Source organism: Phallusia mammillata, chromosome 3 (genome assembly GCF_965637545.1).
Source record: "Phallusia mammillata chromosome 3, kaPhaMamm4.hap1.1, whole genome shotgun sequence".
In the NCBI taxonomy this organism is placed as follows: domain Eukaryota; kingdom Metazoa; phylum Chordata; class Ascidiacea; order Phlebobranchia; family Ascidiidae; genus Phallusia; species Phallusia mammillata.
In genome coordinates, this window is record NC_137254.1 from 6,542,062 (window position 1) to 6,568,606 (window position 26,545).

A 26,545-nucleotide genomic window follows, 5' to 3' on the forward strand; every position below is an offset into this window, starting at 1 on the left:
TGCTTCTACGTTCCGAAACGAAAACAAAAGATTTCAACGAAGCCCATTTTGCTACTTCTTTTTGGTATTCCTTCAGGCGCCTGTTCATTGATCTGTCCGGCACTTTGATACACAAAGGCTTTGGTTTAAACCGTGGTAGGACTTCAACCGTAGGTACCTGGATGTGCTGGTTAGTTTCTAGACAAAAACGACCATATTTTATTCTTAGATACAGAAATTTCAACACCCTTGGTTGGTACAGTTTGTTAAGCGTACATCACAAACGAACCAGTATTACAAGGAACCTACAGATCAAAATGAATATAAAAACAGATGTTCTAATGCCGATTAACTATAGGTCGCATTTATAACACTTAACTAGGAATTTTATCCACGTTTTATCAACGTATTATCGCCGTTTTCGCACCAGTGTCTTTTTTGTTTACTCATGGGGTGCTATAAGAACAACTGTTTGGGTAGCTCACGTTACCCTGGTGTAGACCCCCGTATAAGCGGTCGAAACACCGTATGACTTGTTCACATTTACCAGGCAAAAGAAAAGTCTATCTTTTCAGCATAACGATTTTTTATAACACCTGAATAACTAATTTAGAGAGAGATGACTTCAACGGATTTGGGCGTGGATCAAGCTAATATTTGTGATCAAAGGTTTCTGGAAGGTGGAAAAGTAAAACGACATATGTTGAAACACAGCATTGAGAAACTTCAGCGCAGTGGCGTAGCAGCCACTTGGCGGTTCTGGCTCTGCGCCAGGGGCGGCAGGATGCAAGGGGGCGGCAAAATGACTTAAGGTGACCCTTCTGGATAAAAGTCAAAACTATTGTTCTCCATTTTTTGTCTTTTATTTTTGGCCTTAACGCTGAGACAGTGAGGCTTCTTTCTCGAGCAATATAGAACTTCTGAGACGCGGCACATTATTTGTAATTATTTTTATTGAAAAGATTGCTTGAACATGAAACTATTTCAAAATTTGCTGCAGTCTACTTAGGGCGGTATTTTCAACGAAAGCCAGGGGCGGCAGCATATGCTCCTACGCCACTGCTTCAGCGATGTGATGTTTGTGAAAAAACTTTTACCCAGATGAGAAACCTCATCGGTGTGACGTTTGTGAAAAACGGTTTGCGCGTAAAGATGTTTTGAAAAAACACATGTTGGTTCACATAGATGAGAAGCCTTATCGATGTGATCTTTGTGATACACGATTTACACAGAGTGGAAATTTAAAAAGACACTTGTTGACTCACACTAACGAAAAACCCTATCGATGTGTTGTTTGTGAAAAGAGATTCAGGATTAAATCAAATTTGAAAACACACATGTTGACCCACACTAAAGAGAAACCTTTTCGATGTGATGTTTGTGAAAAACGGTTTGCTCGTAGTGGAGATTTGAAAAAACACATGTTGATTCACACTAATGAGAGACGATATCGATGTGATACTTGTGGTAAAAAATTCACTCAACATGGAAATTTGAAGACACACATGTTGATTCACGCTAAAAAGAAACCTCATCGATGCGATGTTTGTTACAAAACATTTACCCACTCTGGAAATTTGAAAAGACACATGTTGACTCACCAGAAAATGTAACTTTACCGGTGTGATGTTCATTAAAATGTTTACTTGGGCTAAAACATTGCCTTTTTGTGCGGATTTTGTTTCCTAACAAGAAACATGTATCTCACAGAGCAACAATAATAAAGGTCACCCTATGTACAGTTAACGTTGTTTACCAAACCATTCAAATCTTGCATAAATTATGTGGGAAATTTGGCAGCTGTCAATGAAATATCCGATTGCTTTAAATTAGGAATGCCTTTACAATATTACAAAAAAAATTCTCGTTTGGTGCTGTTTTGTATTTTCAGTGGTCGTATTTCAAAATGACTTTTTACTAGGATTGAACAACAATAAACACGTTGTACATAATGTACATTACTTTCAAAATTTTTAAAATATTATAGGCGTTGAATGTTTAACAGTTTAAACCAATTAACTCTAGTTAACATTGGGTAAAATGTTTAAACAGACAAACCTAAATAGAAAATTCAAGATTAAATTGAAACACATTAGTATCAGAAAATTCTGGGATGAACAGTGAGAAGCTTTTAGGACATAGTCTCCAATAAAGCAAGTTCTTGTCGCTTCATACGCCTTCGGTTTATGGCAATTTAAAGAATCGGTATGCGGTGTTGACTACTTTCTGTTCAATTCTGAGTGTTTTCGTTGGTTTTGATGGAAGCTCGTAAAAAAAACGTTAAAATAATAAAATTATTATGTGAAATTAGTAATGGTCTGGACTATAGTATAAATAGACTATATTAAAAAAAACTGTAACGTAGTCAGACACGTACATAAATATTGAACAACTTTTTACAAATGGTTATCACTAGTAACTGCTTGGGTTTGTATAATTAAGGACTGAAAGATACAAGTGTGTTTTTCTCATGTTCGTTTTCGCAACAATATTAGTTTGATCAAATTAATATCTGACCGACAAAACGCATTGACACTATGCTTGGTGGTCTATCCTTAACTTGTTACCCCTTTATTTTGCACTTCGATTGTCGGCGAGCACCTTAGTTTTCTAAATGAAATGCTCGACGTCATTTTTAGCTCACATAACAGTTTAGGGCTATAAATCATTAAATCTGTATTGTTATATAATTTCAAACCAAAATAGCTTTGTATCACGTGGTTTTGTACATTGGTAATCATACAGGATTTTATTGGATGTTATTGCTTAGATTGGTGGAATGCTTATCATACATTTATGCGTTTATACCAAATATTCCCCAGTGCTGAGTAGCACGCTGTAACACTGGCTAATTAAGCGCATTAAATTGAATTGTCAAACACAACATGTAAGTTAATCATTACAGTATCATAAATTATTACATTTAAGGCAAATAGATAATCATCATTTACTTTTGCCAACGAACCATGAACCACAGGTTCAAGCTGCTTGACACGCGAAAAAACGCACGGTAGTCAAACTCTCGCTTATTTCTGCGCGATATGAGCGCCCGAAATCTGTTTAGCGCAAAACAAGACAGGAAAAATAAAGCAAGCTAACTTTTTGTAGGTCTGAGTGCAACGTTTGTGCCTTTTTGGGTCCCATTTCGATACCGTTATCTAATTACGAACCCCCTTTGAGCTTTAATTATTTTTGTGCTTTTAATAGTTTAATTGATTATAATCAATCTCGTTATGCGCCAATTAACAAGTTGTCGCGGGACCCTTGATCTAAACTTCAAGCTCCACACCTATTTCCTGGCTCAGTGCAAGCAAAATGAATCATTGGTAAACAAAACGAGCTCAAAAATAAACTGTGGCCAAGAAGAAGCAAAAAAATCGGCATTAGCAAAACATGCTACATAATCACAACAATAACGTTTCTGCTGCCAAGGTGTTAGCGAGTGAAACTGACTTCCACAAGCGAGGTTTTCATACATTTTCACACCAACACGATGAACATTAAAACGGACGTTCTAATGCCGATTACTTATCAGTCGGTTTTGCACCATTGAGCTCGGTGTTATGTGGTTATCAATCGACCATTGCGTTTTTACCACCGCGTTTGTGTGTGTTGTGCCGCCCTTGTCGTTATATAACACTTTTGAGATTTCAATTTTTGTCATTACCGTGATGTAGGTGTCTCGTATTGGACTTTGAAGTGTCGGCATATTAAAATAAAAACTGCTGGAGTAGCTAAAAATGTGTAAAACAATTGTGTATTTTAGAACAACTTGTTTCAGTGAATATAGTGTTACTACCAGCACTAGGCATATTGCAAACACGTTTCTTTGAACCAACATAATATCAGCTATCCGATGCAGTCTTTAGCACCCCGAGAGTAAATACCAGAAAGACGTTGGCGCAAAAACGTAGATAAAAACCTTTGTTCAGCAGTTCCAAGCGACTGATAGCTAATTGACTTTAGAACATCAGTTGTTATGTTAATCAACGATTTTGACCCACGTTTTTATCTTCGTTTTCGCGCCAGTGTCTTCCTCATGTTCACTCTCGGGGTGTTATAACAGCGACTGTGTTGGGAATCTGACATTATGATGTAGACAGCGCGTATATGACGTTGAAACGTCGGATGACTTGTTTACATTTGTCAGATGAACAAAAAAGTCTATCTTGTTTCAGCTCATAACACATAAGTCTTAAAACAGCACAAACATTTTTTATTTATAAAACCTGAATAACTGATTTAAATGGAGATGACATCAACGGATTTCGGCGTGGATCAAGCTGATATTTGTGATCAAAGGTTTTTGGGAAGTGGAAATGTAAAACGACCTATGTTGAAACACAGCCTTGAGAAACTTCAGCGATGTGATGTTTGTGAAAAAACTTTCACGCAAAGTTGAATTTTAAAAAGACACATGCTGACTCACACTAACGCGAAACCGCATCGATGTGATACATGTGATAAAAGATTTGCCCAAAGTGGTGATTTGACAAGACATATGTTGAAGATTTACACACTGTGGAAATAGGAAAAGAAACATTTTGATTCACACTAAAGAGAAACGTCATCGATGTGATGTTTGTGAAAAAAAGTTTGCTCATGGTGGTCATTTGAAAAAACACATGTTGATTCATTCAAATAAGAAACCTTATGGATGTGATGTTTGTGATAAAGGATTTACACAGCATGGAAATTTAAAAACACACATGTTGATTCATACTAAAGAGAAATCTCATCGATGTGATGTTTGTGAGAAACTGTTTGCTCGTGGTTTAGATTTGAAAAGATATATGTTGACTCACACTAAAGAAAAACCTTATCAATGTGGACGTTTGTAAGAAACGGTTTGCTCGTGGTAGTACTTTGAAAAGACACATATTGATTCATACTAAAGAGAACCCTCATAGATAAGATGTTTGTGTGAAAAAGTTTGCTTATAGTGGAGATTTGAAAATTAATCACTAATGAGAAGCTCCATTGATGTATTGCGATTTGTTGTCATTTAATGTTGAACAAACGCTATTTGAATCCACTGCAAATTATGTGAACATTAGGTGCCAGTTGATAGGATATTATGGGATACTTTGTATTGCTGTACATCCTCATCTATTTTCAATCATTGGATCCGCAGCGAAATTTACATCTCGTAAGTGTTGCACAGCGAACCTTTTAGCAAACTCGACTTAAAAATTGAGGTGCATCGTGTTGTTTGACGAAGAGAAAAAAACTCCAAATTTTCGTTCGTTTAAACAATAAGTATGATATAGTTCACTTTGTGTTTGAGCTTTCTCATATTGCAATGGATGAATTGTCAGCATTCAGTCAAAGTACTCGCCAAGTTTCGTATCCAATTCCATTGTAAGATAACAGTTGCACAAGTTTTTTGTTGGATGAATCTTTTAAAAAAGTTGTTGAGATACAAATAATTGAATACAATTACCTAAAAACAAGCGTGTGGACGTTGAATTTCTTACTTTGCATAAAATATAAATACTTCACCATTGTCCCGTCAGTGCGCTAAAGACAGGGTTGCAAGGCCGTCGTTGTTTTTAAGATTTGTCCTTTTTTGAATTTGTGGTTTGTGGCTAATTTGTGGTTTGTTACGTCGTCAAACAACAACGAAAATGTTAGAGGTGAAAAAGATTATTTTCTCCACTCGAAAATTGTTCGTGGTTTTTCAATTCCAGATTACCGAAACTGGATGAGATACATTAGAGACATTTGCTACTTGCACAAGATCAGATTATAAAAGTCAAGCTTGTTATGAATATCAGGCAAATATTTTGTTGCATCATGCAATTTTTTTCAGCACCTGCTAGTTTTTAGGGAAAATACATGATGTTACGTCATGCTCCTAATCAAACACCACTGGAGGCCTGCAGAGAGCAGAGTTGCTTGCAATATTAAATAGAAAACGGATTTATGCAAATTTTTAGAGAAAACATGCACAAAATGTGTTACTCTCGATATCAACTAAAACCAAAAAGTGGTAAGACAAACACTTCACATGTTGTTTTTGCAAATAATTTAAACCAATCAATTACTGAATATTTTCTAGTATGGCAAATTCAACCGCCAATGGAATGTTTGTTATCAGCGATCGTTTAAAGCTTTTTAATGCAGTACCATGTAATGTTAATTGACATTAAAACAAATTTTTTCAGTGTTTTATCCCGATGTAAATTCGACGTTGGATCGACTTAATGCAAAATCAACAGAAATAATAAGTTTACTCACTTATTTTTATCCTTACGTCTATGGCACTGACCCTTCGAGACTGCAGGATGGTAATTTGTTTGGAAACGATTACAGAATTGGAGTAAGTTTATTAAACGTTGATGATTTTGTTGAACAATTAACAATGTGCGTAATGTACTGTAGATCTCCTTTAACCAAAATCAAAATTGTTATCCATACGATTATAAATCAAACTGTCGAAAAAAGTAATGATAACGTTCGCAGCATTACGAACACTTTGATCTACACGCGGAATTATTGGGTTTAACGGCACGTGTTAACATAAAAACACTTTCCGCCTAAAACGAAACGAAAACCGTAACCGAAATTGACATGGATGTGATATATTTTTATTTCCCAGATCATGTTTTGTGATTATTTATAATCGTATTAACAGCGTTGTAAGCTTTTTTTAGTTTTAGCTGATAGCAAATTGCATACTTTATTTTTAACTAATTTGTCGTTCACGTGGTGTAACTAAACAAAATGCTAGTTGTTTTATTAAGAACTTGTATTTTTGCCAACGTTTCGCTCACCAGAACGGTCACTGTAGCTAAATGAGTGTGTAATATCACGCCGCGTAGTTGATACCTAAATTGGAATTCAAAGCACAAGCTAAGGATACGCTGCTAAACGTTGGTTAATTGACTACATGCCCTGAGTCAAACTAGTCAATAGCTTACTGTAACACAAAAACGTACAAACGTCGGAGATCGCACCTACACAACTAATTTGTGTCTACATTATTTTGTGTACGCGCAACAACTGGTTAGCAGATACAAGGCCGATGCCAGGTTTAGAAAACATTATAATGTGCCGCAAAGGTCTCTTTTTCTGCGAATTTGTTCAAACAAAGTATAATTAAATCCCTGTCGTGGGATTCCATCGCATGTTAGATTTTTCTGGTCTGCTCCTTGTGCAAATTTAAGCGAGATTGGCAGATATTGCAATTAATGTCTAACAGTATTTCGTTTGATTATGTTTCTTGATGGTAATATTTCCTAAAATTCAATTGTTTCACAGTTCGCCTTAATTTCTATGTGGAAAATGTCTGAATTTTTTTTCCTTTATGCTTAACAATGTCGCATCATCAGTGTTTTAAATATGTTATAGCTTCAAGCAGTTTTTCTTTGCGTTGTAAATATACTTAAGATTCGTGGTTCCGCTCGTAAGAACATATCCTAGAAGCAACACTTTTCAACACTTAACCCTTAATTTTTCTGCATTAATAAAAGGCAAATGAACCCCGGCTGAGGATTCTCTGGTTCTCCGATTTGTAAACTTCTCCTTAGCAGTTTGGTGATGACGAGTAAATGACTTTTTCGTAACACACAAAGCAAAAACGTTTGAAAATTAATTTTGCATCATAAAAAAACGAATAAATATAATCAAATAGTTAACTCAGAGAGAAAACGAGGTGTAAACTACTTGTTGGCTTGCATCACGCAATATGGGGTGTTAACTGACACTTTGTGCAATTTCGTTTCACTGTTGTGTACAACCCCATGTGAAGGGGTTCACACGCGTCATTATAGTTGAATGAGTTTGTAAAATCACGCATAGTTGACACCTAAATTGCCATTCAAAAAGCAGTCAAAGCATACGTTACCAAACGTTCTATTGAAAAAACGCAACATAAACCATTTGTCGCTGTTTGTATGCCCTGAGTCACCCTATTCAATTGCTTCCTGTAATACAAAAAAACGTGCAAACGTCGGAGGACGCAGCTGCATAACCGATTACTGCTTGAATTACTTCGTGTAAGCGAGGCAACTGGAAACAGTAGCCCAGTTGAGGGATTTTCAGTAGCGAGGTAAAGCCAATGAAAAGATGAATTGATTTGTTAGGACGATTCTTTATTGTTTATAGCACACATGTTTAATATTTCACAAGCGTTTTGTTGAGGTTAAGTTGAGTGTGTAATATAACTGCAGTTTTGAATAAAGCGTAAATTAATATTACTTGTAACATTTTCCAGAAAAGGTAATAAAAATTGCGAAAAGTGTTTTCACCGGTGTGTTAGTACCTGGCTAATTGAAATGATTTTTCGCATACCTTAAAGTACAGGTTTAAGCATTTGGACTAAGCAGTTACCAGTCCCCAGGCCCAGTTTATGACCATTATGAATGACGGTTGCAATCGTACACGCTGGAAAAGAAAATTATTGCACAGCTGACTGCAGCATTGCGAAGCAAGTTAATGCCAGTTAGCGGCAACACTGAACACAGTGGAAAATTAGACTATGCGTAATCAAAAGTGTTTGTTCTGTTTCAAAATCTTATGTTTGGTTCTGTTAACTTTGTAATGTTGCCAACAAAGCAAGTCCAGAAATGTCCACAAAAGTTTCGTTTCTTTTTTGGGATGGCATACAAAAAAGCATTTTTAACACTTTGGTCTACACACTAAAGCAGTGGTGGTAAGTTTGTTTAACTAAAATTATGCAAAACAATTTTAAAATAATATTTCATGGTTTCAAATGGGTTGAATGACAAAGCTAACATATTGTTTCAGGTCAAAACATAGTACTAGAAAGTCAGATAAAACTTTTCTTTATAATATCTGAACAACTATATTGACTAAATGAAATCACAGGATTTCGACTTCGAGTTAAGTGATGTTTTTGGTCAGAGGTTTATGGAACGTGGAAATGCAAAACGACATATGCTGACACCCACTACTAAAAAACATCATCGATGTGATGTTTGTGAAAAAACTTTTGTCCAGAGTGGAAATTTAAAAATACATATGTTGACTCACACCAAAGAAAAACCTAATCGATGTGATGTTTGTGAAAAGGGCTTTGCTCGTGGTGGAGATTTGAAAAGACACATGTTGAATCACAATAAAGAGAAACCACATCGATGTGTTGTTTGTGAAAAGAGTTTCAGTATCAATTCAAATTTGAAAAGGCACATGTTGACGCACAGTAAGAACAAACCCAATCGGTGTTACGTTTGTGAAAAAAGATTTGCTGACAGTGGAAGTTTAAACAGACACATGTTGACCCACACTAAAAAGAAATCTCATCAATGTGAAGTTTGTGAAAAGAAATTCAGTATCAATTCAAATTTGAAAAGACACATGTTGACGCACACTAAGGATAAACCCCATCGATGTGATATTTGTGATAAACGATTTTCCCAAAGCGGAAATTTGAAAACCCACATGTTAATTCACACTAACGAGAAACCTCTTCGATGTAATGTTTGTGAGAAAAGGTTTTCTCGAAGTGGATATTTCAAAACACACATGTTGATCCACACTGGAGAGAAACCACATCGATGTGATACTTGTGATAAACGATTTACCCAAAGCGGACATTTGAAAACCCACGTGTTGCTTCATACAAAACAAAAACCCATTGATATTTTGGTTGCGGAAAAAGATTCAAAGTCATTTCAAGTTTGAAAAGACACTTGTTGACTCACAATAAACTGAAAATTTACCGATTTGATCTTCGCAAAAATATTTGCTGTGACTGAAAAAACACCTATTTGTACAGCTTTGGTGGCCTAACAATGTAAAAAAGAGAGTCACAAAGTAAACACTGATGATTTGAATATGTATGTGAAATCATATCCTCTGTAGCGGCAGCATGCTAATACCCGCCGTTTTGTTTTGTTGTTTTTTTCCACAAAGAAAGCACAGCCGCCTACGTGCTAGGTAATACTTAACCGTGTTTGTGAAACATTAAACATACTATTAAATATTTAAAATAGGTTTTGAATTCTTATATGCTTTTGCGCTAAATGCTGTATTCTCTTTAATTTAGAGATGTACCGAATATTCGGTTTGCCGAATTTATTCGGCCGAATCGGCCACTTTTGCAAAGATTCGGTTTCGGCCGAATAATTTGTTGCGATTCGGCCGAAACCGAACCTTTTACGAACACCTATTTAAAGCGGTAAACGTGTCATTTCTGCTTAGTACCAACGGAAATCACGTCTATCATTATATTTTTTATCATACTGACACTTTTCCCACTGCAGACAAAAAAATCAGTATTCATTGTCGGGGTGGCAATCATGCTTGCGGCGATGTTAAATCCCACATAAAGAAAATAAGGACGAAACACAACCATTCTGCACTAATTGTATGGTAGATAAATTTCTGCTTTAATGTCAAACGCGTAGGATACGACTTTGCGTGACGTCATAAATGATTCGGTTGATTCGGCCGAATTTATTCGGCAAAACCGCCGAATATTCGGTTTCGGCCGAATCGAAATTTTGCCGATTCGGTACATCACTACTTTAATTACGATTTCTATTTGAATAAGACTCTATAAAATATTTCTGTCGCTGATAACCAAGTAAAACAATAATGTAGTCAACGGATTACACAAGTGTTGTTTTCTGAAATTTATCTCCAAGGAATCTTGAGGCAGCAGTTTGAACGAACTTGGTGAGGCTCATAGCGCAAACCTATCGCGTTGTTAATTTGTGAAAGTAGCATTCGCAGTACCTTGAAAAACTCACACGACCGCGAACTACACTTTGTGAACTCTCTATGTACATGCAGGATCATATTTTTCACAACAATTATATATTTACTTTCCTCATTGCAAATATCAGGGTTTCTGAATATTAGCTATTTGCAAACGAAAATATATCGTACTTGTGTTAATAAGAGCCCATCGGTAAAGCAAATGATCAGGTTTTTGTAGTGTTTTCTGTTGTTCGTAGTTTGTCGAACCGTTGAAATGTTACACAATAAATTTGCTGTATACCGTTACTTTTCGTTTTCATGCAACTCATACAAACGAAATTGTATTAATATTATTCATGTAGCGACACTTTGCCATATGAGCATCCTTGGTAAACAGCTGATTGTTTGGCTAAATATAATTTAGGTTTAAGTGTGCCGTGATCGCTTGATTGCAAAGTTGTTACAACTATAACGTAGTCAAACTTGGAGAAATACGGAACAGCATCACCATCCACAAATCGTTGGTAAAACCACTTGAGTTTTCAAAATATAGATTAAACGATGTAAGGTGGGGCAAATATTAAACATTATTCATCACACATATCGTAGAAAAAATATGGTCATGTTCCTTTGTGGAAACAATATAAGTTTGACGAAATCAGAATAAACATTTTTTAATTATAAAACCTGAATAACTGATTTAAAGGGAGATGACATCAACGGATTTTGGCGTGAATCAGGCTGATATTTGTAATGAAAGGTTTTTGGAAGGTGGAAAAGTGAAACGACGTATGCTGAAACACAGCATTGAGAAACTTAAGCGATGTGATGTTTGTGAAAAAACTTATACCCACAGTGGAACTTTGAAAAGACACATGTTGATTCACACTAAAGAGAGGCCATATCGATGTGATATTTGTGAAAAAAGGGTTTTCTTTTTACAGCACACCAACAAATGTTGCGTTTGCAGACTTGTTTGTTGCTTACATGTTATGTTGACCGAATGCTTCATATTTCGGTCTTCATTAAATCGGTGGAAGTAATGTGTAGTGTGAATAAACTACATCTTCCAGGCATAGTGTATCAACTAACATTTAGCTCTTCCAGCAGTTTTTATTATAATATGCCGACGTTTCTATGTCCCATACAAGACGCCTTCATCAGGGTAATGACATAAATTGAGAACATGAAGTTGTTATAAAGCAGTAAGTGTGGTAAAACACACACATTACGCGACGGTGAAAAGCAGTGCGCACCAATGGTCGTGTAATAACACATAGCTCAATGGTGCAAAAGCGACGGTTAAGTTATCGGAATTGAAACGTCGGTTTTAGCGTTCATCATGTTGGTGTGAAAATGCATGTTCCACGACTTTACAAAACATCGCTTGTGAAATTCGGTTTCTCTCGCTAACAGCTTGGCAGTAGAAAAGTTTATGGTGTGATTATGCACAGTAGCATGTTGTGCTAATGCCGATTTTTTTCGCATCTTTCTTGGCCACATCCCCTTTATGTTCTTTTCGGCGCGTGTTTAAAGACCTCCCCGTCTCGCCGCGAAATCTTATTGCACTCTCCACAGGGTATTGCGTACACCACGCCCCTTGTCGCGTTTGTATCTATGGTGCCTTTGCGGTGCGACAGCATCTGGCGTAGGGTTGACTTGTTTAATCTCTACCAAGACCCAAAAATCGGCCAACATGCGACGGATTACATCCGTTGACTTAGGAATGTATAGCAAAGTGACAAAAACACGCTCTTTGGACTGAATCTTTTTTCCGTGCAACCTTGGTTTTTCGGTCACTGATAATCCAGTTCGGGTAGCCGTTTAACTGCAGGGCCTCGTGTACCCTTCGCAATTCATTTTTACTGCCCATAACATGCTACTACTGTCCATAATTACACTATTGACTTTTCTGCTGCCAAGGTGTTAGCGAGGGAAACAAGCGAGGTTTCCTAGAGTCGTGGAACATACATCCTTACACCAACACGATAATGTTTAGTATGATGTAAATATGTTTGTGCTTCTACGTTCCGAAACGAAAAAAAAAGATTTCAACGAAAGCCAATTTACTAGGTCTTATTGGTGTTCTTTCAGGCGCCCGTTCTTTGAGCTGTCCGGACCAAAAGGCTTTGGTTTAACGGGTGGTGGGACAACTGTAGGTACCTGAATGTGCTGGTTTGTTAGTAGACAAATACGAGAATATTTTATTCCTGTATACAGAACTTTCGACACCCCTGAATGGTACAGTTTGTTTAAGCGCGCATCACAAACCAACCAGTATTACAAGGTACCTACCGTTCAAAATATATACAAAAACATATGTTCTAATGTCGACTAGCTATCAGTCGGATTTACAACACTTATCTACGATTCACGTTATTATCTTCGTTTCCACTCCAAGGGTGCTAACGCCTATGTTGGGTAGCTGACATTACACTGATGTAGACACCCTGTATATGAGGTAGAGACGTCCGACGACATATTTGCATTTGCCAAGCCAACCAAAAAATTCTATCTTGTTTCAGCTCATAACATATTCATCGCAAATCAGTTCACGTATAATACCCTGAATAACTAATTTTAGGAGAGATGACATCAAAGGATTTTGGCTGTGATCAAAGGTATCTTGAAGGTGGAAATGTAAAACGACATATGCTGAAACACAGCATTAAAAAACTTCATCGATGTGATGTTTGTAAAAAAGCATTTGCCCAAAATTGGATTTTGAAAAGACACATGTTGACTCATACTAAAGAGAAACCTCATCGATGTGATGTTTGTGAAAAAACATTCGCCCAAAGTTGGATTTTGAAACAACACATGTTGACCCACACCAAAGAAAAATCTTATCAGTGTACCGTTTGTAAAAAGACATTCACTCTGCTTGGAGTATTAAAAAAACATATGGTGACACACACCAATGAAAAACCTTACCGATGTGACGTTTGTGAAAAAGGGTTTGCTCGTAAAGGTGATTTGAAAGAGCACATGTTGACTCATACCAATGAAAAACCTCACCGATGTGGTGTTTGTGAAAAACGATTCGCTCGTGGTGGAGATTTGAAAAAACACATGTTGGTTCACACAGATGAGAAACCTTATCCATGTGATTTTTGTGATGCACGATTTACACAGAGTGGAAGTTTGAATGAAAAACCTCACCGATGTTTTGTTTGTAAGAAACGGTTTGCCCGTGGTAGTGATTTAAAGACACACATGTTGATTCACACTGACGAGAAATCTCATCGATGTGATGTTTGTGAGAAACGGTTTGCTCGTGGTATAGACTTGAAAAGACATACGTTGACTCACACTAAAGAAAAACCTCATCAGTGTGCTGTTTGTGAGAAACGGTTTGCTTGTGGCAGTACTTTGAAAACACACATGTTGACACACTCCAATAAAAAAAATCATCGACGTGAGGTTCGCTAAAAGAGTTTGCTTTCGCAGGGAAAGTCCAAATTAAAATGCTGAAACAAAGTTTTATTGCGAAAACAAGTTTTCACCTGAGAATTCAATGGATATTTTTACTATGAACGTATTTGTGCTCTCAGTGACTACAGCGATTCCAAAACTTTGTAAATTTTTTATATGTAACGTTTTCTGTCCAAGTTGAAAATATTGCTCATGTTAAATAAATATCTCGGCTGTGGCGAGTCGTGCCTAAACATACTTGGGGAACTGCTCATCGTTTTAAGCGTTTATAGAACATAAAATAAAACTGGTCTTGGTTTAGAATTGTTAGGTTAGAAACCTAAATCTAATCGAAAATATAATGATGAACTTTAAAACCAACAAATCAGGTATTACAATATACACATGAACCAGGAAATTTATCTAGCTTTTAAGTTACAAACCAGAATTTTTTCCCTACACTTTTGCAAACAACATCCAAACAATATTAATTTAATCCAATCAAAAGTGCTCACAAATTATTTAAAATCATTAAACGAGAAAAAAATACATTGTACTACAATTTATCTTATTCACTTTCGTTAAATTTGTTTCAAATCTAAGGCGAACTTTCCAAGGAATAGTTAAGCCAGTACAGTAATAAGCTATGTTGTTTTATTTTCTGTTGAATGTTACTGAAAAATAATGCAAGGAAAACTATTTATTTGTCAGTCATGGTTAAAACTAGTTGTTTTATGCATACACCCGTGAGGTCCAAGCGACAAACATGAATATTTTAGGGTTAAAATAGTTTTTATAATCTGAAATTTCATTTGTAATCAGTCCGATATAATATTCTTCAAAAATTGTTTTGTCTAAATTCAGTTAAAAATGGTGCAATTAAATAGGTTTAAATGAAGGGAAAAATTAAAGCAGTTCTAGTGAAGACACATGAATGTGACAAACCTGTTTTGTAAATAAAATGACAAAGATTTGCTTGCGAATTTAGTTATTTCTACTTCAACAGCATTTTGTAATAGCAACCTTTTCTTGACATACATTTGAGGTTTTTCTGCATTTTTTCCAATTTCTTTACAACAAAAGATATTTTTCGTAAAACTAGGACCAATTATCATGTGGAATTTTCAAACTCTGTTAGCTTTAACAATATATGCACCAAACAAACTTTGTAGGTGATTGCATACACCTGTAAGCACTTTTTGGTTCGGAATTTTCAAATTTTCTTAACTTTACCAATTCCAACGTTAAAATATTTATATGTTTGTTATAACATACATACTTGTTCGGTTATGACAATAAAGTGTTCAAACTCTGTTTTTTTCCTGTTTAAACAAAACAAGGTTTCGATCTCTTGTTTAGTAGTTGATACAAAGAGTAAAAGCACACACAAAACTGGATAATTGTGAAATTATTTTTCATAACGGTGACTCAGCAATTGTATGATGACCGAGAAACAGCTTTTACGTAAGACAAAAAGACGATGAGTACAATTGACTTTGTCCAGTTTAAATATATGTATAGTGTTAAACAGTAGTTCTTTTGGAAACTCTTTTAGTTATTAACAACACGAGTTCAGCTATTTCTTATCCAAATAGAATAAAGTACATAGGTAATAAACCAATACATTATATAGCATACAAGTCAATAAAGCAGTTAACATCAACCAAACAGCACTACTGAGCACTAACATTGTTGCAACCCCTTTTCTCTTCGTACTTTTTAAGTCTTATCTATACTTGCTAATATTTACATGTCTCAACTCAAATGTATCACAAAACATATATGCACGTTTTAAATCAAACGTTGTTTACTCAATTGGAGTTTACAAAAGGCAACATGCTTTGATTTTTTTGACTTTACTTACTTTACTCAACTTACTTAGCAATAAGGAGAAACAAGCAAACTTGATTGGTGTTTACTTGTTGGTTACATTGACTACAGCGAGATATATTGCTTCTTATTCAAGTTACAGGTGTTTTGCGCATTACACATGCGGGTCTATATTAGAGTATTAGACAAACATAAATTTTGCCAGAGCTATTGAAAATCGTTCCGAACAGTTGATTTTGCCAATTTTAAATATAGATGACGTTTGTAATCGGACAGGCTAGAAACAAAAAAAAATGTTGCACAGCTGACCGTAATTTGCGAACCCAGATAGTGCTGGCAGACTTACACATTTTAATTTGCAGATTGTTGATTGCATTTATGTTGATTCTGTTTGCAAGCCGGTGCATTGTTCAAAAAACATTATACGTTTGCAAACTTGTTTAAACATAGTAAAATTTGAGTGTTGAGATTGAAGAAATTTGTTGCTTACATGTTATGTTAACCTATTGCTTCATACTTCTTTATTATTACATTGGGGAAATAATGTGTAAAAGGAATAAACTGTTGCTGCCAGACATAATGTATCAAGAAACTTTTAGCTCTTCCAGCAGTTGTTATAATCTTCCGACGTTTCGATGTCCCATATCAGAAACCTTTATCAGGATAATGACAAAGATTGAGAACACAAAGTTGTTACATAGCAGCAAGGATGGTAAAACACACACAATGCCCGGTGGTTAAAAAAGCAGTGCGCACCAATGCTCGAGTGTTAACAACTAGCTCAATGGTGCAAAAGCGACGGATAATATCGTAAGTTTTAACGTTCATCGTGTTGGTGTGAGATTGAATGTTCAACAAGTGCTCATGCCGATTTTTTGCATCTTTCTTGGCCGCATCCCTTTTATGTTCTTTTCGGCGCGTATTCAAAGACCTCCATATCTCGTCGACGTTAATCTAAGTGCACTCTCCACAGGATATTACGTACACCACGCCCTTTGTCGCGTTTGTATCTATGCGATGTTTGCAAAAAAAGATTCAGTGTCATTTCCAATTTGAAAACACACATGTTGATTCACACTAAAGAGAAACCTCATCGATGTGATGTTTGTGAAAAAATTATGCTCATGGTAGATATTTAAAAACACACATGTTGATTCACACTAAAGAGAAACCACATCGATGTGTTGCTTGTGAAAAGAGTTTCAGTGTCATTTCAAATTTGAAGAGTCACATGTTGACCCACACCAAAGAGAAACGTTATCTTTGTGATGTTTGTGAGAAGCGGTTTGCTCGTGGAAGAGATTTGAAAACACACATGTTGATTAACACCAAAGAGAAACCTCATCAAACCGACTTCCACAAGCGATGTTTCCTAAAGTCGCGGAACATACATTTTCACACCAACATGATAAACGTTAAAACGGACGTTAACTTATCAGTCGCTTTTGAACCATTGAGCTACCACCGCATTTTGTGTTTGTTTTGCCGTCCTTGTTGCTATATAACAACTTTTAGTTTATAATTTATGTCAGTGCCCTGATGAAGGTGTCGAATATGGATATCAGTACGTCGGCATGCTATTATAAAAACTACTGGATGAAAAAATTTTTAATGTGTAGTATGTTTCACCTTAGCACGCATGTTGTTGGAAATTATTAGTATGATGTAAATATGTTTGTGCTTCTACGTTCCGAAACGAAAAAAAAAAAGATTTCAACGAAACCCATTTTTGCTACTACTTTTTGGTGTTCCTTCAGGCGCCCGTTCATTGATCTGTCCGGCACTTTGATATACAAAGGCTTTGGTTTAAACCGTTGGTACCTGGATGTGCTGGTCAGTTTGTAGACAAAACGGCCATATTTTATTCTTGGATACAGAAATTTCGACACCCTTGGTTGGTACAGTTTGTTAAGCGTACATCACAAACGAACCAGTATTACAAGGTACCTACACTTCAAAATGAGTATAAAAACAGATGTTCTAATGCCGATTAGCTATAGGTCGCATTTACAACACTTAGGAATTTTATCCACGTTTTATCAACGTATTTTCGCCGTTTTCGCGCCAGTGTCTTTTTTTGTTTACTCACGGGGTGCTATAGGAACTACTGTTTGGGTAGCTCACGTTACCCTGGTGTAGACCCCCGTATAAGCGGTCGAAACATCGTATGACTTGTTTACATTTGCCAGGCAAAAGAAAAGTCTATCTTTTTTCAGCTTATAACGTATCAATCGTAGATCAGCAAAACGATTTTTTATAACACCTGAATAACTAATTTAAAGAGAGATGACATCAACGGATATGGGCGTGGATCAAGCTGATATTTGTGATCAGAGGTTTTTGGAAGGTGGAAATGTAAAACGACATGAGAAACTTCAGCGATGTGATGTTTGTGAAAAAACTTTTACCCAGAGTTGGAATTTAAAAAGACACATGTTGACTCACGCAAACGCGAAGCCGCATCGATGTGATACATGTGATAAAAGATTTGCCCAAAGTGGAGATTTGACAAGACACATGTTGACTCACACCATAGAAAAACCTTATCAGTGTAATGTTTGTGGAAAGACATTTATTCGGCTTGCAATATTGAAACAACACATGGTGACACACACCAATGAGAAACCTCATCGGTGTGACGTTTGTGAAAAACGGTTTGCGCGTAAAGATGTTTTGAAAAAACACATGTTGGTTCACATAGATGAGAAGCCTTATCGATGTGATCTTTGTGATACACGATTTACACAGAGTGGAAATTTAAAAAGACACTTGTTGACTCACACTAACGAAAAACCCTATCGATGTGTTGTTTGTGAAAAGAGATTCAGGATTAATTCAAATTTGAAAACACACATGTTGACCCACACTAAAGAGAAACCTTTTCGATGTGATGTTTGTGAGAAAGGGTTTGCTCGTAGTGGAGATTTGAAACAACACATGCTGATTCACATTAATGAGAGACGATATCGATGTGATACTTGTGGTAAAAAATTCACTCAACATGGAAATTTGAAGACACACATGTTGATTCACACTAAAAAGAAACCTCATCGATGCGATGTTTGTTACAAAACATTTACCCACTCTGGAAATTTGAAAAGACACATGTTGACTCACCAGAAAATGTAACTTTACCGGTGTGATGTTCATTAAAATGTTTACTTGGGCTAAAACATTGCCTTTTTGTGCGGATTTTGTTTCCTAACAAGAAACATGTATCTCACAGAGCAACAATAATAAAGGTCACCCTATGTACAGTTAACGTTGTTCACCAAACCATTCAAATCTTGCATAAATTATGTGGGGAAATTTGGGGAAATTTGGCAGCTGTCAATGAAAATATCCGATTGCTTTAAATTAGGAATGCCTTTACAATATTACAAAAAAATTCTCGTATGGTGCTGTTTTGTATTTTCAGTGGTCGTATTTCAAAATGACTTTTTACTGGGATTGAACAACAATAAACACGTTGTACATAATGTACATTACTTTCAAAATTTTTAAAATATTTAAGGCGTTGAATGTTTAACAGTTTAAACCAATTAACTCTAGTTTGACATTGGGTAAAATGTTTAAACAGACAAACCTAAATAGAAAATTCAAGATTTTGATTGACACTATGCTTGGTGGTCTATCCTTACCCTGTTACCCCTTTATTTTGCACTTCGATTGTCGGCGAGCACCTTAGTTTTCTAAATAAAATGCTCGACGTCATTTTTAGCTCACATAACAGTTTAGGGCTATAAATCATTAAATGTGTATTGTTATATAATTTCAAACCAAAATAGCTTTATATTACGTGGTTTTGTACATTGGTAATCATACAGGATTTTATTGGATGTTATTGCTTAGATTGGTGGAATGCTTATCATACATTTATGCGTTTATACCAATTAGTCCCCAGTGCTGAGTAGCATGCTGTAACACTGGCTAATTAAGCGCATTAAATTGAATTGTAAAACACAACATGAAAGGTAATCATTACAGTATCATAAATTATTACATTTAAGGCAAATAGATAATCATCATTTACTTTTGCCAACGAACCATGAACCACAGGTTCAAGCTGCTTGACACGCGAAAAAACGCACGGTAGTCAAACTCTCGCTTATTTCTGCGCGATATGAGCGCCCGAAATATGTTTAGCGCAAAACAAGACAGGAAAAATAAAGCAAGCTAACTTTTTGTAGGTCTGAGTGCAACGTTTGTGCCTTTTTGGGTCCCATTTCGATACTGTTATCTAATTACGAACCCCCTTTGAGCTTTAATTATTTTTGTGCTTTTAATAGTTTAATTGATTATAATCAATCTCGTTATGAGCCAATTAACAAGTTGACGCGGGACCCTTGATCTAAACTTCAAGCTCCACACCTATTTCCTGGCTCAGTGCAAGCAAAATGCATCATTGGTATACAAAACGAGCTCAAAAATAAACTGTGGCCAAGAAGAAGCAAAAAAATCGGCATTAGCAAAACATGCTACATAATCACACCAATAACGATTCTGCTGCCAAGGTGTTAGCGAGTGAAACTGACTTCCACAAGCGAGGTTTTCTAGAGTCGCGGAACATACATTTTCACACCAACACGATGAACGTTAAAACGGACGTTCTAATGCTTATCTGTCGCTTTTGCACCATTGAGCTCGGGGTTATGTGGTTATCAATCGGCCATTGCGTTTTTACCACCGCCTTTGTGTGTGTTGTACCGCCCTTGTTATATAACACTTTTGAGATTTCAATTTTTGTCATTACCCTGCTGAAGATGTCTCGTATGGGACATCGAAGTGACGGCATATTAAAATAAAAACTGCTGGAATAGCCGAAAATGTGTAAAACAATTGTGTATATCCCAACAACTTGTTTCAGTGAATATAGTGTTACTACCAGCACCAGGCATATTGCAAACAAGTTTCTTTAAACATCCGGCTTCACCAAGATAATGTCAGCTATCCGATGCAGTCTTTAGCACCCCGAGAGTAAACACCAGAAAGACGTTGGCGCAAAAACGTAGATAAAAACCTTTGTTAACCAGTTCCAAGCGACTGATAGCTAATTGACTTTAGAACATCAGTTGTTATGTTAATCTACGATTTTGACCCACGTTTTTATCTTCGTTTTCGCGCCAGTGTCTTCGTCATGTTCACTCTCGGGTTGTTGTAACAGCGACTGTGTTGGGAAGCTGACCCTGATGTAGACAGCGCGTATATGACGTTGAAACGTCGGATCAATTGTTTACATTTGTTAGATGAACAAAAAAGTCTATCTTGTTTCATCTCAAAACACATAAGTCGAAAAACAGCATAAACATTTTTTATTTATAATACCTGAATAATTTAAAGAGAGATGACATCAACGGATTTCGGCGTGGATCAAGCTGATATTTGTGATCAAAGGTTTTTGGGAAGTGGAAATGTAAAACGACCTATGTTGAAACACAGCCTTGAGAAACTTCAGCGATGTGATGTTTGTGAAAAAACTTTCATCCAGAGTTGGATTTTAAAAAGACACATGTTGACTCACGCAAACGCGAAACCGCATCGATGTGATACATGTGATAAAAGATTTACCCAAAGTGGAGATTTGACAAGACATATGTTGACCCACACCAAAGAGAAACCTTACGAATGTGATTTTTGCACTAAAAGATTTGCACACTGTGGAACTATGAAAAGACACATTTTGACTCACACTAAAGAAAAGCATCATCGATGTGATGTTTGTGAAAAAAAGTTTGCTCGTGGTGAAGATTTGAATAAACACATGTTGATTCACACTAAAGAGAAACCTTATGGATGTTATGTTTGCGATAAAAGATTTACACAGTGTGGAACTTTGAAAAGACACTTGTTGTCTCACACTAAAGAGAAACCTCATCGGTGTGATGTTTGTGAGAAACTGTTTGCTCATGGTAGAGATTTGGAAAGACACATGTTGATTCACACTAAAGAGAAACCTCATCGATGTGATGTTTGTGAGAAACGGTTTGCTCGTGTTAGAGATTTGGAAAGACACATGTTGACTCACACTAAACGGAAACCTCATCGATGTGATGTTTGTGAAAAGAGTTTCAGTGTCATTTCAAATTTGAAAAGACACATGCTAACCCACACTGAAGAGAAACCTCATCGATGTAATGTTTATGAAAAGAGTTTCAGTATCATTTCAAATTTGAAAAGACACATGCGAACCCACACTGAAAAAAATCCTCATCGATGCGATGTTTGTGACAAAACATGTACCAAGTCTGGAAGTTTAAAAAGACACATGTTTTCTCACACAAAAAATATCAATTGATGTGAAATTTGTGAAAAGCCATTCAATGTCGTTTCAAGTTTGAAAATACACTTGTTGACTCACAACAAAAAGTAACTTTACCAGTGTGATTGATGTTCACTAAAAGGTTTCCTTAACTTGACAAAAATTTTTTGTAGGGATTCTGTTTCTGAACAGAGTAAAAAGCATGTATCACACAGAATAAGAATATCTACCGTAAATGTTGTTCACCAGACCATTAAAATGTATTGTAAATTAAGTAAGAACTTCGGCGCCAGTCCATAGGATATCCGATTAGTTTACTTAAAGGAAATTCTAAACGATAATAAAATAAAACACTTGGGTTCGATCACCCGATCTTTTGCTTCATAAACTCGGATGAAAATGTTTCATTAAAATCAATAACAGCCAAGCATGGCATTGTTTATTTTCATCTACACAAATTAAAAACTGGTTCGTTTTAACATTGGTAGGCTTCAGCATTGTGGATGTTCTCGTTTATTACTGTTTTCTATTTCATGAGGTTGAAATAATGATTTTTTTACTTGTATTGAACAACAATAAACACGTTGTACGTAATATGCATTACTTTTCATGAGTATTTCATATATATATGCAAACTTTTCCATGTTATGATATTGAGATGGTTATAAAAAGATTGTATACGCTGAGTATTTAATAGTTTAAACAAATCAACTCTAGTTTTTCGTTGAACTTGGGAAAATGTTCAAACAGAAAACTCTGTAAAGTACTGTGAATACCTACCACTGTACACAGAAAATTCAAGAGAAAGACGAAAGGAATTAGTAACTAAAAATTCTTGAATAACAGTGAGCAGCTTTCAGGACATAGTCTCCAATAAAGCAAGTTTTTGTCGGTTGTGTGACTTGACAGTGCTCTATTTGAAGTTTTTTGTATATATATTATTGAATTTTAACTGTAAAGTAGTCAGACACGTACATAAACAACATCCCATTTTTCCAAATCGCTCACACTAGTAACTGGTTTTTATTATTATGGATTAAACAATGTAAAGTGTGTGCCTTTTTTAAAACAATATTTAAACATGATTTGGAAAAAATTACCCCATCTTGTTTTTCGCCACAATATAAGTTTGACCAAATCCATTCCTGACCGAAGAGACCAGATAAAACTATGCGTAGTGACGCCTCACCTAATCTTACCTTCAATCACCTTTCATTCGTACTGCGATTTTCGGTGCATATCTTAGTTTACTAGATAAAATGTTTGAAGTCATTTTGAGGTCACATCAGCCGTTTGTGGAAATAAATGACTAGACAACTGCATTGCTACTTGACACGCAGAAAAACGCACCATAGGCGAACTCTCGGTTATTTCTGCGCGATCCAAGAGCCCGGAATTTATTTAGCGCGAAACAAGGCAGGAAAAATAAGGCAAACAAACTTTTTGTAGGTCTGAGTGCAACGTTTGTGCCTTTTGGAGTCCCTTTTCGATACTGTTATCTAATTGCGAACCCTTTTGAGTTTTAATTATTTTTGTGCTTTTAATAATCAATCTCGTTGTGCTCGAATCAACAAGTTGACGCGGACCCCCTGTTGAGGACCACTGGTATAAACAAACTTAAAGCCCCACACCTATTTCCTGACTGAGTATAAGCAAAATGCATCATTGGTAAAGAGAGTTCAAAACTAAGTTCACATTTTATCTATACTTAATATTTCGATGTCTCAATACATTTAGATGTCTCAGATAACTCCAACGTATCACCAAAAATTTATGCACCATTTTTACCAAACAATGCTTACTCAGTTGCAGTTTAGGCAATGTGCTTTATACAGCTTTGACGTACTTACATATCTGTTTGTTGCGCGTGTCAAAACGCCAACTAGAAAAGTGTATACTCGTTCGTTACATTGACTACAGCGAAACATATTACTTCAGATGAAAGTTGCAGGTGTTTCCCGCATTACATTTGCAGGTGAATTTTAAACACTTGACAAGCCCTAAGAATTTTGCCAGCGCTAATGAAAATCTGTCATTGCAGTTAATTTGGCCAATTTTATATCAATATGAATGGCGCTTGTAATGGGACACGCTGGAAAACAAAATTGTTGCACAGCTGACTGTCATATTGCGAACCCAAATGGTGCCGGCAGACTTACACATTTTTATTTGCAGATTGTTGATTGCATTAATGTTTATTCTGTTTGCAAGCCTGTGCTATGTTTAGAAAACATTATAATGTCGCAAAGAGTCTGTATGTTAGGTTTGCAAAATTGTTCAAACAAAGTAGAATTTGAGTGTTTAAATACAAATTAGTTGTTTTGCATGTTATGGATTTCGAATGCTTCATACTTCGGTCTTAATTACATCGTGGAAAGTAATGTGTAACATGTATAAACTGTTGCAGCCAGGCATAATGTATCAACAAATTTTTCGTTCTTCCAGCAGTTTTGATTGTAATATGCCGACGTTTCGATGTTCCACACGAAACATCTTCATCAGGGCAATGACAAAAATTGAGAACACAAAGTTGTTACATAGCAGCAAGGATGGTAAAACACATACAATAAAAAAAGCAGTGCGCGCTAATGATCTAGTGATAACACCTAGCCCAATGGTGCAAAAGCGACCGATAATTTGTCGGCATTAGAACGACCGTTTTAACGTTCACCGTGTTGGTGTGCAAGTGTATGTTTCGCGACTCTAGGAAACCTCGTTTGTTGAAGTCGGTTTTCCCTTGGTTTTTCGGTCAATTATAATCCAGTTCAGGTAGCCGTTTAACCGCAGGGCCTATTGCGTTTTACTGTCCATAATTACACCATTGACTTTTTTCCGCCAACGTAATAGCGACGGAAACTGATGGTCACAAGACGATAAACGTTGAAACGGATTTTACTTATCTAATTTTTACTTATCAGTCGCTTTTGCACCATTAAGCTAGGTACTATCACTCGACCATTGATGCGCACTGCGTTTTTTAACACCGCATTTTGTGTTTGTTTTACCGCCCTTGTTGGTATATAACGAATTTATTTCATTGCCCTGATGAAAGTGTCTCGTATGAGGCATCGAAACGTCGGCATACTATTATAAAAACTACTAGAGGAGGTAAAAATGTGGTAAACGTGTAGTATATTTCACCTTAGCACGCATGTTGATGGAAATTTTTAGTATGATGTAAATATATTTATTTTTCTACGTTCTGGAAGGTAACATATTTGGTCAACTAAATTTGTGTCAGAGATTTCAACGAAATCCATTTTGCTACGACTTTTTGGTGATCCTTCAGGCGCCCGTTCCTTGATCTGTTCGGCACTTTGATATACAAAGGCTTTGATTTAACCGGTGGTGAGACTTTAACTGTAGGTACCTGGATGTGCTGGTTTGTTTAAAAAGGCACTGGGGTTCGATCATGCGTCTTTAGCTTCTTATCTTCGGTTGAAAATCTTTCAATAAAAACCAAGCATAAGGGTTTTAATTTAACCTATTAGGTAAATAAAAAAATAAGTAAATAAAAAATATTCTTGGTGGATGTTTTCTTTCTGTTTGATTTTGTATTTTATTTTGGGTTTTTATGTCAGACAAAAGTACAACCTGCGCGATTGGCAATAAAATTAAATAAAAAACAGTGTGATAATATTTACAAAACTCTATTTATTCACAAAAATATTTGTCATCAAGCTGATGGCAAAAGATGCAGATAGTACTGTTAAAGATCATTTCTATACTATGTATCTTGCAAAAGTCATCCAAGTATGACAGACACTCAACTGCGTTAATGTGACGCAGCGCGTTCCTCTGAGCTTGTAAAAAAGCAACATTTATTTTATTTCTAAACGCCCAATGAGCCACTTTAAATAACAAAGCTTTCCGAAGTTTTAAACACAACAAATTTATTATAAGAGATAGATTTCATAGGGCACGTTTTGAAGTTTAATGTTGATAAAGAAAGTGAAAGTAAACATTATCAGATTCTACATTTGACAATTGCAATATGTGAGTTTGTAGCAAGGTTGACTCCATTTTCTATAACTTTACTTGAACGGAAACTCGGGTCTAAAACATGACATTAGCAGGATTAAACCAATACAGGTTTTTATTGTACAAGATTCGTACATAAAAACCTAGCGTGAAACAGCAAAACAAGTTCGGAGATTTTAACGACTTTGACAAATATTGAACAGCCTTGCTGACATTTATATTGTCCTACATCATTTGTGATAACGATTCTTTTAAGGCGATAGGTTTACTACCGTTTATACCACTTAAACGTGATGTACATTACTTTCTGTTTGGCACGTGGAAAACGCTGTGTAAGCAGGCAGCAGTTATTTAAAGTGTTGTTGTTTTTTAAAAATATAAAGTTTACCTAGTTTGTCGATCCCAATCAGCTCG

General features: G+C 36.0%; 3 protein-coding genes across 3 annotated transcripts; all 3 read left to right on the plus strand.

Annotated features, from left to right (window-relative positions):
* The first annotated feature begins 299 nt into the window (after positions 1 to 299).
* LOC145219356 (uncharacterized) lies at positions 300 to 5,432 on the plus strand. The gene is made up of 3 exons (XM_080086729.1): positions 300 to 1,589; positions 4,232 to 4,376; positions 4,486 to 5,432. Exons 1-3 carry the CDS (start codon positions 1,149 to 1,151, stop codon positions 4,818 to 4,820), a joined length of 921 nt encoding a protein of 306 aa, XP_079942855.1. The 5' UTR covers positions 300 to 1,148; the 3' UTR covers positions 4,821 to 5,432.
* Positions 5,433 to 8,722: 3,290 nt separating this feature from the next.
* Positions 8,723 to 14,319, plus strand: LOC145219357 (uncharacterized). Its single transcript, XM_080086730.1, has 3 exons — positions 8,723 to 9,621; positions 11,388 to 11,576; positions 13,228 to 14,319. The coding sequence occupies exons 1-3, from the start codon at positions 8,800 to 8,802 to the stop codon at positions 14,077 to 14,079; spliced, it is 1,863 nt and encodes a 620-aa protein (XP_079942856.1). The 5' UTR covers positions 8,723 to 8,799; the 3' UTR covers positions 14,080 to 14,319.
* A 2,267-nt stretch (positions 14,320 to 16,586) lies between these two features.
* LOC145219358 (uncharacterized) lies at positions 16,587 to 26,537 on the plus strand. Its single transcript, XM_080086732.1, has 2 exons — positions 16,587 to 19,017; positions 21,230 to 26,537. The coding sequence occupies exons 1-2, from the start codon at positions 18,178 to 18,180 to the stop codon at positions 22,184 to 22,186; spliced, it is 1,797 nt and encodes a 598-aa protein (XP_079942858.1). The 5' UTR covers positions 16,587 to 18,177; the 3' UTR covers positions 22,187 to 26,537.
* The last annotated feature ends 8 nt before the right edge of the window (positions 26,538 to 26,545 follow it).

Excerpts from the sequence above, each read along its gene's own strand:
- LOC145219356 (XM_080086729.1), top strand. The coding sequence starts at position 1,149 with ATGTTGGTTCACATAGATGAGAAGCCTTATCGATGTGATCTTTGTGAT. Across the intron at positions 1,590-4,231 it reads TGTTGACTCACCAGAAAATG|ATGACATCAACGGATTTCGG; the intron begins TAACTTTACCGG and ends ATTTAAATGGAG. Across the intron at positions 4,377-4,485 it reads TGAAAAAACTTTCACGCAAA|GAAGATTTACACACTGTGGA; the intron begins GTTGAATTTTAA and ends AAGACATATGTT.
- LOC145219357 (XM_080086730.1), top strand. The coding sequence starts at position 8,800 with ATGAAATCACAGGATTTCGACTTCGAGTTAAGTGATGTTTTTGGTCAG. Across the intron at positions 9,622-11,387 it reads AAGATTCAAAGTCATTTCAA|GCTGATATTTGTAATGAAAG; the intron begins GTTTGAAAAGAC and ends GGCGTGAATCAG. Across the intron at positions 11,577-13,227 it reads GTGATATTTGTGAAAAAAGG|TTAGGAGAGATGACATCAAA; the intron begins GTTTTCTTTTTA and ends GAATAACTAATT.
- LOC145219358 (XM_080086732.1), top strand. The coding sequence starts at position 18,178 with ATGACATCAACGGATATGGGCGTGGATCAAGCTGATATTTGTGATCAG. Across the intron at positions 19,018-21,229 it reads TGTTGACTCACCAGAAAATG|AGAGAGATGACATCAACGGA; the intron begins TAACTTTACCGG and ends TGAATAATTTAA.